Here is a 13,662-nt window from a genome sequence, read left to right as displayed (position 1 = left end):
GGGAAGTACTCAATGTCCCAGATGGCAAAGGTGACTGAAATTCAGTTGGGATTAGCTTTCTGCTCTCCTGCTATGAACGCACTCACGTGCACGCACACAAAGTCTCACTGGTCCGATCCAGGGAAATCTGAATCTTGAAAGAATAGACAACATTCAGGGAGAAAAGTGACAGCTGGGAGCCCAGAATAGCTGCCTTATTCTGAGGACGCATAGGCTTACTTGACTTTCATACAGAAATGGGCTAAAAAGAACACTTTTATCACTTTCCATATAGTTGTCACAATTTCCCCACTGAAAAAAACTGAYTGTATTTCCCAGGTGATCAGCTGTTTTTCCCTGCCTGTGCATTATTCCTGCCTAGATGTTTAGCCAGGGGATTGATCAGAGGGATTGAAGCATTTAATACTCCCATGCTAATAGACAAAATACAACAGTGAAGTGGATTATGTGAAGCAAATAAAAGGCCTTCAGTACTAAAGATGTATTTTGCCTTCAGTGAAAAAATGATTTTTCTTAAAGACCTTTGCATCCTGCTGGCACTGCTTCTGCATACAGATCCAATAAACGCCTTTCCTTCTTTGCTCTAAGTGGCAACTTTCAAGATAAAATGTGAGATGGTAACTTTCTGTCTTAAARGAAGGTATTATCATCAATCTCAAACCAAAATTCTTGTTGCAGAGCAGGAATTTCTGGCCATTGTGCCAGAAGCCAGCCAGAAGAAAGTCACTGCTGAAATGCACAGTTGTATGAATCACGAGCTGTTGATGAATGCCAAAATTCTTAAAGACTTAAGTCTTCTTCATCAGGAAATAAGAAGCATCATGAAATAATGTGAATCACAACTCCTCCAATAAAGTCAGCAACATTCTAATATATCTAATCTTGAAGCACACTCAAACACAAATGAAACCAGCCCTGTACTGTCCTCCTCCAAATGCCTTTGGAAGTCCACGCTTAAGAGAACACAGGTCTTCTATCCTTAAGAGAACACATATCCTTCTATCCTTCTATCCTTCTATCCTTCTATCCCCCAGCCTAAATAACACTGCCTCTCTCCAGCCCCAACAAAAGCCTCACCTGGGCATTTAGTTTCATTTCCTAAGTTTTTTACAGTGTCATTATATATTCTTCAAGGTGTGCAGTCAGTTACATCTGGGTATAAACCCAGTGCTGAGAAGGAAATAAATCCTCTTCATAAAAGTACACCAGCTATCTGAGATAATTCAATACACTACTTATACATAATTTTGAGGTTTACTGAATTTTAATGCCCTGAGATTTGCSGTTTCTCTTCTGACCAGCATGGCTTAGCCCCGCAATGACATATTCCTGCTAATGTACAGATTATTGTATTAAAATCCAACATCACTCTGCAAGATAGCTCGTCACAAAACTACTGGGAATCATGCAGGCAGGAGGCGAGTATGCCCTAATGTGATAGATTTTCATTGCAGGCATCAACATCCAAGCYGCACCACACTGCAGATATGAAGATGCCCTAAAGAATTCTTTCTGCACAAAAACAAGAGAATCCTCATTTCAAAAAAAAGRAAAGAAAAAAAAAAACCCACCATATTTCTCTTCAACTTAATTGCATATTTACTTAGCCAGTGGTCAAAGCTGAAAGTCAGAAACACTGGAATGAAAATTTAGAAATCCCTCTGAGACAGCAATCTGCCTATGTTTCAAGAGAACTAGCACAACACTAACACCACACAGCTATGAGTTTCMATCACTGTTTTAATCCAGCCATATAGAGAATATAAAAGGGAAGGGAAGCAGGAAGGTGAGCAGCTGCTGCTGCCTCTCTCTGTTCTTCCCTGCCATCCACAGAGAGATCAGAGAAACTAGATGCAAGAGTTAATAGTGCCAGTGTGTTCACCCAGTGTAGGCAATGAGGTGTTCTCCTGAAAGAACCTTAATCTGATACATTCTCCGTTTGGAGCAATCCTGATTATTTTTCAGGACTAGTTGACTATCCCTGAATACACTTCCCAGCTCAGTTTACATATTTCTCATAAAGAAATATGCAATGGTTAGAAGAGCTACAAGAGAAGCCCAGTTAAAAAAGACTGTGCAGGAAAAGGAAGAATTTATCTTCAGAATATTTCAACTTTTGCCAGAATTATTGACAGCCAACTGCAAACTTTTGCCTCAGAATTAACAAAAGAGAAGTATTAAGGATAACTGTAAGTCCTCATTAAAAGAAAAAATCCACTCCCGAAGTAAGAAACACTACACTGTACCTGAAGATTTCTATAACGAAGTTTTTATCTCCAAATTTTTCTTAAAGCAAGACTTACTTAGATCAATTAACAAGCCCAACTAGCCCTTTAAATACAACACATTATTTTACATCAATGACAAAAGTAATTTAATTTGCAAGAAAATTCAGCAACTACCATTTCYGCAGGAAAATATCTATCGAACTTTTCTACTTCTATTTGGTCAGGAACTCTGGCACCAAATTTTTAAAGACAAACAACTCTCGCTTTTGCCRAAGGGATGAGAGGGTAAAGGCTGTTAGCACGAGTAGCAGCAATGCAACATCTATACTCCCCAGCCAAGGACAGGCCAACTCTATACAGCCAGTATGTACATGCATCTTGTGATGAGCTCATGAAAAGTGTTGGTAGTGACAAACCCATGGGGTGAATAGTGTCGGCAGTGACATGGTTTGTCACCCAACACGTCACCCAAGAGTTTGTCACTGCCGACACTATTCACTGCCAACACTATTCACATGTTTGTCACCCCAAGGACATGTTTTCAGTCACTTGGTGGTGAGGGGCCATGGTACCTCCAATGCAAGAGTATCTGGGAGGGAAATGTCAAAATGATCCAATAAAATGGAGGGAGTATGACTAAACAGGTTTCCTAGGAAAGGATCCAGGATTATTAAGTCATCAACTGAACTGGAATCACTGTGTGYTTTGCAGACAAGACAAAAAGTAATAGATTTAAACTGCGTAAAAGAATATACATCTTAAACTACAGTAGCTAAAAAAGATAAATATATAAGTATAGGACATCATGAAATCTTCAGCTTTGGAAGCCTTTAATATATACATAAATATCCCTTCTTGATGCAAGAAGGATCATGATCTCTTGAAGTCTTTTGCTGCCCTTGGACACCATAATTGAGCCTCATGTCTGCCTGGGGTGCTGTCAGGAGACCAGCAGGGCACACACTGTATAAATAGGCTGTATAAATCACATATAAAACATGTGTGTCAGGGTGATGCCCACCCGCGTGACGCTCTGTGCACAGGAGGCAGCAGGGAGCTAGAGCTGATGTAGTGGAGAAGGCCAGACCTTCGGGTGATAAACTTGTCACTGCTTAATAACATAAAGCAGTATGCATCTACCACCACACAGAGTGCCAAACTGCGTTTGATGTCCTCAAGCAAATATTCTGCTATAAAATGTACAGTGCTGGGGAAGAGAACGTAGCACTGGAGTTCTCCACTGCTAGGGAGAATATAGCAGGAAAGACGAAAGTGAAGAATACAAGGGAGTGATTTTATTAGCTAATGTTCAAAGCTGCACAGCTCCTCCATCCTGGTGGCTCGCTTCATCTCTCTAGAATATATGACGCCTAAAGATCCTTTCTCGGAAGAATAATATTTTTTACAGAAATCCAGGAAAGCCCAGCASCCCTGATTGTTTCTATAGCTCTTCCTGCAGGGCGATTTCCATTCTATCAAGGTTATTTCTATCATTTTTAAGGACATGGACTTCAACAAGCATAGGGTTTGTTGGTTTGTTTGTTTGTATCAAACTTTCAAAAGAGCTGCTCTAAGGCATCTTTCATGGGAGTATTTTTAATATGGACTTCTTTCCTATCCATGACCTTGAGCGTACTCCCTCTACCCAGTATATAATAATCAACGTACCAGATAAAATATTCTAAACTCCAGAAGGTAATAAAAATCTTCTCAGACAGTGACATCTGTTATTTTTATTAAATCAGAATATATTTCTATGAACATTCATCTCTAACAGGGAAAAACAAGAATGAACAAGAAAAGAAAAAAAAATATTTTGTAACCTAATAAAGACAATGATGTGTTCCTGAACATAAGCTAAAATAAACTGAAATGCAGCTTAATCAAGGAGGCTGCTGCTAAGTAGTCAGAGGAAACAGGGTCAGGCTAAAGAAGCAGAAGCAGGAGACATCTATTTTGCTATGCAGTTTCCATTCACACAGTAAGGACATCATTAAATGTAAAAAGGAAGATCAATGTTACCTTGAATGCAGTATGAAAAATTTAAATATCCTATTTAAAATGTGCTCTTTTTTTTTTTCCAAGAATGATGTGCTGAGTCATTTAAATGGGAAGAAAAAAGTCCAAAACTGCAACAGACAACTGCACTAAGTCATATCAATGCTACTAACACTGCTTGCAATTTTGCAATCAGTAAGGCACATTRTAACTGTCATACAACACATACCATAACAGAAGACAGTACATTTGCACAATTGTGCTGGTGCTAYACCACCTACCCCAAAGCATCACCAAAAGCTATGTTTCCTAACCWGGTCAGTATTACTACATGATGTAAAAAGACAGCCCTTCAGCAAGGTGCCTACAGAATATGTTTGAATACATTTAGAATAATTCTGCTGGAGGCTGGTCAGAAACTTGAGCACGTGCAGGAGATGTGGGCAGGACCCTAGGCTTGCTTGTGGAAGGAAAATTAGGAAGCAGAAGATCCAAACTGGGAGTGGAGAGAGGTACGCAGAGTATTTGGAGAAGAAGGGCATAAGACAAGCCCTAGACAAGACACATCCACCATGTAGCACAGGTTGGGTGCATATGCTGGCAGGTTATTAGGARAACATCTGTCCATGGGGATAAGAGGAGGATGAAAACAAAAATCTGAGGAGGAAGAAAAAGATTCACTTGGTTCATTTCCTGTCATTGATTTGTGGATGCTTCTGCTCTGCAAGTGGGAGTTTTGTGAAAAGAGGCTAGCAAAGTCTGAATAAAGAGAATACTGGACTTTAGGGCTAGCTGCTTTTCTGGAAACACAAGTGGAGATCCTCTTAGGGGCTCTGCAAAATGCTATGTAGGAGAATGTTCCCCAAATGATGACCAATGCTTCCTTATCCATACAGGGTGGTTGAACAGAGTCAGTGCATACTAGCTTGTCATGGTGCCTTTCCAAAGAGTTATGCATTTTTTTTTTTTGAAATAAAAAAAGATAAATAGGAATTTACTTTGCAAAACTTCTGCAATTTAATTTTGAACCCTCGAAATTCAGGAGTTCCTGTGTGAAAACAACACAAATTCCACGGTGTTCATGCTAACTTCTCTTCAGTGTGCCAAAAAACAAGTGTATAATGGCTAATTTGACCATTTGAACTACATACAGGTGTGTATATATAATAGAAACACAGGATGTAAGATACAGAGATACATACAGACAAATGTGCATACTCATTTCTATAATTATTCATATTAAGAAAAAAGGATTGATCAACCACTCCCCATACTGTGTTCTCATTCTGAATCCTAACAAAAGACATCAAACACTTCACAATAATTCAGTCAGTAAACAAACACAGGGAGACTTCATCGATAAATGACCATCCACAAGAAATACTGGCCTAAATTAGAACAGGTGTATAAATCTATAAAAACACATAGAATTTTCACCTGCATGTAGGTTTACTAATAAACTTTACCTAAAATGAGGTGTGAAACAGGCTTCCATGTATTCTAGCACRAAAACTACTTAGATTTGACATCAAAATAAAAAGAACTAGACCAAAAGACTGATATTCAATATGAAAATGATAAAAGGAAGCTAAAAGTCAGCAGAAAAGCAAAATCATGCACATACAATGCACACTTAAAAGGAAAAATGGATAGGAGGATGAAGCTTCCCAAGGAAGCTTTCAACAAAAACTAGAGGGTTAATTAACAAGATTATCAGCCCCACAAAGTAAGCTGGATATAATTATTGCTCATTAGTCAAATTTGCCTTCTTGTCTTCTGAAAAGAGCCTTTAACTGTTTCATTCAATGGCAATCAATAAACAGATCAACTTGTTCATACTGCATTTGACTGTGAAGGGAACACCAGTCTAATTTGCAAATTGTAACCTAAAACATTAGTAAATCAAACCTAATGAAATTCAAGTGGAATAGAAAAAACCTACTCTTACTTTGTTGAACTAACTATTTCCTTGTTTCTCATGTATGCAGAATACTTAGAAAACTCTCTGCCCACTGGATTCAGTACTCAACAGACCATGAAAACAAGGGTGACACGTACATCTGAGTGCTCCAGTATCCCATTGTTGTTTTCAGAATGGGACTTCATGCACTTTAGGACAGATTTCCTATGTGTTCTTGAAGTGCTTCAGAAAAATAAATTGCAACCTTTTCTGATGTGATGAATACAACCAATATTTAGACAGTCAATATTCTAGCCCTGCTTTTTTCATCCACACGCATTCTGTGGAATGAAGTTCACTACGAAGATACAGAAGTATTACATTGGATCTAAACCTACATTCTAAACCTAAAGTCGAAACCCAAATTTTGTCATTTTAGGAAAAGACAGTCACAACATATTTTAGTAGTCTGTGGATCTGCCACCTCAATATAATCACAGATCCTTCTTGGTCTTCAACTCTTTTACTCTTTTCAGCACAGATCTCAGATGAACTTTCCTCCTTTTGTCACTGTCTCTTCAAAATTGTTCTCCAGCTCCACTTGCAACCCACAGAAAATGATTGCTGCATTCTCCATGTTTATTTTTGTCCCTCCCATAAAYATGGGATTATAAAAACACAATTAAACTAGCGTTTATACTGTAACAATTTTAAGATGTAGGCTCCATTAAGTCTTATATGTACAAACACTTTCATTAATGAAAATAGGCTTCAGGACAATTCTGCTCATTTTCATTAATTGCTGTCTAATGGGGTCTCTTGGCGTGTCACTGTGTGTGATCTGGGGTTTCTTTCGAGGGAAAAGATGATATTCTGAAWAATCTTTGATAAACTCCCAGGACTGACAATGAGACATCTTTTCATGGCAGTGTTTGCATTTTTGCAGTTTAGTGATTTGAACAAGTGCTGTGAAAATTCCCATTTACTCTCATTATTTACCACCAATTTTACGGGTAATTTCAGCCTATTCCATCTCTCTACTATAGTATACACACTGTTCATAGACAGGTGAGGGCAGATGGAAAGAAAATGTATTCAGCTTATAAAGGTCATTAAGTGAGCAGAATTAAGGGAATTCACGGAAGACTTCCTGCAATGATTAAACACCTATCATCCGCTCTGATATAGTCTGCAAGCATCTTACTAAGGCTTAATTTTAGCAACCTTGCTCAAGTTTATCTAATTCTGGAACTGTCCTACCGAAAGATTTTTCTTCGCTACAAAGACAAAATACTGTTGYATTTGAAAGCAAAACTGACAGAAGTAATCTGGAATTTTTAAAGCACTTTTCAATATTGTTATTGTTTAAATGAAACTCTCCTATGCCCTACTGCTGCTAGCTCAGATCTCTTATTTCAAAAGATTATTTGAGGATAACTGAGCAAAGAACAATTGGTCATGTTTCAGATTATGACGGTCTGAAGATACCCTTATTTCAGTCTCCTAGTATCACTTAAGCAAAGAAAAAATGATTGGGGGAGGAGAATAAAATCTCCCTACCGTAATCACATTTGCTTTTAATCCAGGAACCACTATTTTGCTGCTTTGAGGGCAGCCAGAATCTTTCTACTGCTTCTGACACAACCTATTTGGTATTCAGGAAAATGAAGAGGCCAATTAACTGACATTTTTTTCTACATAATAATATAAGTAAGGCTTCAAGGCTTTGTCTACACTAGGGAAATTTAGACAAGTTTCTCACTGTTGCTGACACTGGCTTGGCCGAAGCGCTGTAAGGAATATGAAAGGTCTCATGTAGGCAGACTCCGCAGCCGCAAAAATCGCTGTCAGCTATTAGACTTTCATGGAACAGAACAGGAATAACATTCACAGGTAGGAATATCTGAACGACTCTAGACAAGGAACATAAGAGTCACGACTAAGACTCACTCTTTGAAGGAAATTTATAACAAGCCTGTTGTTTACCAGCAGTTGCAGAAAACATTCCCCAAAAGTGTCACTGTTTCTTTCTTAAACCTATTACTGTCTTAAAATCTCAATTTCTTTAAAAGTCATTTTAACTTAGAAGAGCCTATTGAAAAATATTTTAAAATGAAAATAATTTAATACTTAATTTAGAATAAAAATTAAGTTGAATGTTTTGCTGGATTTTTTCTGTGAATGTGTCATTTTGGATCATCGTTTCTGTAGAATAAATTCTAAAACATGCTTTTTAATATGACTTCCTCACAAAATTCACCTGAATCCTCACTGCATACCATTACACTTACACCTACAAGCATGCTATTCAGAAGTTACTCCTACACCTGAATGGCACTTCTAAACTATTTTTTTTTTAATGTAAAAAATAAGCCATTAAAACATTGCTGGAAGGAATACAGTTACAAATTAGGGTACTGGCAGAAAACCAAAGTTATTGGGAAGATAGGATATTTGCACTATTCATGCTGCCAGTAGTGATTAATTAAAGGTCGTTAGATACCTGAAGCCCCAACAGTTCACTCCATATGATTTCCATTGAAGRAATGACCTGCTTTTCCAGACAAGGCAGAAGGGAAAAAGAAAATCATGATAGCAAAGCTCGAAGACACACAAAGCTCTAAATGTTCATGTTTTATTTACAGCCCCAGTCCCACTCCTAGTCTGGTTGTCTGTGTATCAGGACAAATGATTTCWGTCTTCACAGTGCAGCTAATAATGAAATCCACACAACTGAGACGGCAGAACTGCTGAGATCTGAGGCTAAAACCTTTGTGACAACCAAGTACAGAGGTGCAATGCACACGGAGAACACTGAAGAGAGCAGTGGAGAAGTTGGATGATAAAAAATGGTGAAAGGAGAACACAATACTTCACAAGTTTATCTATTAATGCTACAGGTTTTRTTTTTCAGCAGACACTTAAATTTCCTTGTAAACAGGGCAGATTTCAGCTCTTACAAATGAAAAACATCTTCCYATAAACATGAAGGGTTTAAAATTACTTCTATTTTTTCATCACATCTGTCAGAAGTCCTTTGAATYCTAAATCACACAAGAGAGCACCCTCAGCTACATCCAGTTCTTATGATATTCATCTGGAGAGATATATTTTTCCAGTGTCACTCATATCTCGCTGACACCTGCTCTCCAGATGTTGCATGAATGTTATGTTGCATACTAAATAACTGTCATATTGCTGATTAATGTTTCTACACTAATTATAAAAAAAAAAGGATTGAGATTTTTCAATGAAACTAACAGAAATCCAAGACTAAGAGGATGCCACTTCTTGAGGAAGAAAGCTTATAAGGTCATCAGAACAGATTAAAGCATAAAAGTTGTGATTTAAGGAAATGCTAATAGGTGCCATAGGAACAAATTACTGAATTTCTCTTTTAAATAATCTGTGATGCTCTTTAAAGCCATTATAAAGTTCTACTTTATATAAAAGCAAAACTGTGAACCTAATGAGAGATCTAGATATCAGGAAAAAGTCCTGAWGTCCTAATATAAGCATATTTTACATACGTTTATGTAAAATTAAAATATAAAAATTAAGTACATCATCATCACTGTTGAAATAACAGTCCACAGTCAGAGAATTTTTTGTTTTGGAAATCAGGCTACGGACACAGCTGATTTACACAAAGACTCRCAATCCAAGTAATAATTCAAAGATCATATTTTTAAGGATTTACACTGGTTTATATATTCCCTAAGCTTGAGTAAAGTCTCTTTATTTTCAAATGATTTAGTAAATTTAAATAAATAAATAAATAAAGCCAAATCAAAATAGAACTTTCTCTAGTCCAGAAAGTGAATCACCAAAAAATGGCTCATTAGTCAGAATCAAAAAAAAAAATGATATGAACCAGGTATTTTTTACCTATTTCGTTATGCACTGGTTTGTCAATTAATCATTCATTTGGTTAATACAGGCTGGCCTTGGCTTCTTTCTGTACATCTTTAGAAGGGACCTGAATAGGAATTAATTATCTGCAGTCTTTTAACGTAAGGAAAAGGAAAGAAAGGATAACTTTAGGTGTGGAAAATATGCAGGAAGTATCTAAGGAATGAAGTTCAATAAAGTAAGCTGATAAACAGCTCAGAATTGCTCATTTGCTTCACTCACTTATGGAGATGCTCTCGTTTCTAGCACAAGAATACAAATTGTTATTCTGCATTAAAATCACATTTTATCTTCATCCAAATTTGCTCTCATGTAGACAAACTTAAAACTGAGGTAGCCTAATCACTATTTGGGCCCAACCACTTTGGTTCCCATAATGAAGTTCCCATAATGAACCATATTTTCTGAAGATCCTACTAAAATTTTTCAGCAATTTATCCACACTAGTGGGCATGTGGACAGAGCTCAGAGACTTCCAGTCTGAAGCCAAGATGCTGCTCCTTGGCTCTGAAACAGCTGCCCAGCASCATTTGAGGGAAGGGAAAAAAAAAACAACAGTCCTTTAGTTATAGCATGAGATGGACTCAAGAAATCAGGATTTAATTCCCAGCTTTGCAATGGACCTTCTTATGTGTAAAATCCTTCAGGTCCCCCTTGCCTTGCTRCACCACTCCCTGTCCCATGTTCCACAACGGTATCTGTTAATATTTGACAGACTTTGCTAGGGGTCTATTTAAATGGATACTCAAAGCTCAGGACTATAGTTGAAAACAGAGCTATGTGTCATATTGATGCTTATGTCCCCTTTCATACACAAAATCCTCTATATCTTGTGTAACCACTCCCTATATTCAGTATTTCTATTGCTAATATGAACATGTGKCTTTGCAAAGAACTTGTCCCTGACATCAGTGAAGATAAAACTATTGTAAAACTACCACGATTTTATTGACTGGGCAGAGAAGTCGACACATTTTTATGACTGCAATGATTCAAGGCAGCTTATGGAACTAACTTATTTATGTGGATAGAAGAACACAGAAAAAATAAAGAAAACAGAGCAACAAGATGACTCTGCAAAATGGTCAGTCTTACATATCCCTTAATATTCTCCAATCTTTAAAGTCTCCAAGACAGAACTAAGCTCTACTGCTACCAGTTCAGGATTGGCAAAGTAGTTTCTACAGATTGGAAAGGCATGAATCATGTCAAAACTTATCCCGTATACTCTAACACGCAGATATAGGAAGGAAAGAGAYTTTATGCTGCTCCATTTTCATAATGAAACACAAATGGTTAGGTAACATACAGAAGAGCAACAGTAAGCAACGATTAATGAGTATTTGTCTAATGAAGGGACTTCCAGTGGCAATATTTTGCATATTTCAGCCTCCAAGTCTAATTAGCAAATATTAATCTGCTTTAATTAATCAACCTCAGGAAAAAATGATTATAGAAAATGATGGAGTAGGAAAATTAAAGAGCATACTAYCCTTGGACGGTACAAAAGATCTCCCAGAATAATAGGCTGCTGACAATTCATCAGATTTAACAAGGTACAGTAAAAGAAGAACTGACCTCCCGAGGACAAATGATTCTCTTGGGACGTGGCGCCTCTTGTTGTAACTGATACACTGTCAAACATAAAAACGTAAAGATAATTAGAGGATTGCAACATACACAAACTTTTGATTCTGATGCTTATTTTAGCTGGGATCTCCAGAGAAAAATTCAAATGCAAAGAAAAGGATGACAAATAGAGGAATTTTGGACTGTACACAAGTCCCTTATATCAAAACTAGTAAAACCTGTAAACTTGTCAAATTGATTAAGTGTTTTAACTCTTAGAACTCTTAGACATTTAACTTAGATTGCTTTAACTCTTTAGTATTTGTTACTTGCTAAGTTTCTATACTGGGGAAAAGTACACRGAAGAACTTCCTATGAACTTCCTACCTCAGTATACAATCATGCTTCTGCATACACCACGACATTACAACTCAAGCAGGATTTTGGAATATAGCACTCATGCTTTTTTGATAAGCGAAGAAAAAGCTCACTGTATCTGAAAGAGTTTACTAGAATCTTATAATTTATTTTTTAAGTTGTGCTGTTAATTATTTATGAGTAAGCAAGCATTGCTTTTAGGATAATTATACTGTATTCAAATAGCCTCGGATCAATTTTGCACATCTTGTTAGGGCTCCAGAAGAGAAATCCGAGGTTAGATGCAGTTGCTGAACTCTGGCCCCCAGCCTCTTCCCTTCATGTATTTAATGAGACCCTTTCCTTCCTTTCCACTCAAAAGTCAGGAGAGGAAGTTGACAGACAATGACAGTAATCAATTCCAATGCAGACAGACTGTCTCTCCATAACTCCAGGAAAAATCCCAAAGGTTTGGATTGCCTCCCTAGAGAATGGCCCTCTGTATGCTGATCTTCTTGCATTTGGAAAGACTGTTGTGTCCTATGCTTTTTCCTAAAAGCCAAATTTCTAGGATAGAGCTCTTCACAACTCTTGTAACACTCTGAATTATGAGGTGGTAGACAATGGGGGGAAAAGAAGGAGGAGAAATAAATGTCTGTAGGTTTGATAAACCCCAGAGTTCCTGCTGCAGATAGTGAATAGAAATGGTAGGGGTTACACGTTAGCACCTTCTGTTACCTTGCTCACCTTCTCTTTAAATGGGGTTAACATCAACTGCAATGTCCTTGAAGAGCATGGAAGTCCTGGGCTTACCTACAAGTTTGTTACTCAAGAAATATGGAAGTTTTGTGGCGCTATATTCTCCGCTAATCTCTAAGCAAATAAAACCATATSCCCTCCTTTTATCAAACTCATCTCCATCCCCAGCCCCCAAAAGGGACATAGCAAGACAGTTCATGATTTCTTATATTCCATATAGTTAATGTACAAAAAACATGATCCAGCTCTGAATATTTACTAAGATAACCTACCTCATCTAGCACTGTCAGACCTCCCACCMCTTTTAGACCAGCTAGCCAGTAGTATTTCTTACCCCTTTGCAGAGTTTAACAGAGTAAGATTCAAATCCTTCACTTTTCATTTTCTGATTAAATGTCTTCTGTATCCCTAACAGTTTTTCTGTACTTTCTTATCCAGGACAGCCCAGACCTGGACCCGGCACTCCAGATGTGGCTTCACTCATATTGAGTTGAAGGGAAGGATCACTTCCCCCAGCCTGATGGCCAATACTCCTAATGCACTGCTTTATCATGAAGGTGCACTGCTGGTCTACGTCCAACTTGTTGTCCACCAGGACCYTTATGGCCTTCTCTGCAAAGCTGCYCTCCAGCTGGTTGTCTCCCGGCCTGTACTTGTGCAAGGGGTTATTTCTGCCCAGGGGCAGGACTTGTCACTTTCTGAGGTTCATTCTCCAGCTTGCTCTCAAGCATGAGGCTCCTTCTCAAGCTTCCTCTGAACAGGAGCACAGCCATCTGGGGTTTCAGCCTGGCTGAAGGTGCATTCTGTCTCATCATCCAGTTCATTAACAAAACTTTTAGACAGTATTGAACTCAATATTGGTCCCTGAGRACACCACTAGTGAATGCTCTCCAACTGGACTTCATGCTGCTGCTGATAGGATTCTCTGAGTGCAGCGGT

General features: G+C 37.9%; 1 protein-coding gene across 1 annotated transcript in view; it reads right to left on the bottom strand.

The window, feature by feature from the left end:
• CHN2 (chimerin 2) overlaps positions 1-13,662 on the bottom strand; it is a 150,623-nt gene that overhangs the window by 72,384 nt on the left and 64,577 nt on the right. Inside the window, exon 3 of the mRNA XM_026050796.1 lies at positions 11,617-11,672. Within this exon, the coding sequence (XP_025906581.1) occupies positions 11,617-11,672 (56 nt within the window). The remainder of the gene's footprint in view (positions 1-11,616; positions 11,673-13,662) is intronic.

This window comes from Nothoprocta perdicaria, unplaced genomic scaffold (assembly GCF_003342845.1).
Source record: "Nothoprocta perdicaria isolate Ctin4 unplaced genomic scaffold, notPer1 scaffold_70, whole genome shotgun sequence".
NCBI classification, from domain to species: domain Eukaryota; kingdom Metazoa; phylum Chordata; class Aves; order Tinamiformes; family Tinamidae; genus Nothoprocta; species Nothoprocta perdicaria.
This window is presented reverse-complemented; position numbering and strand designations above follow the sequence as displayed.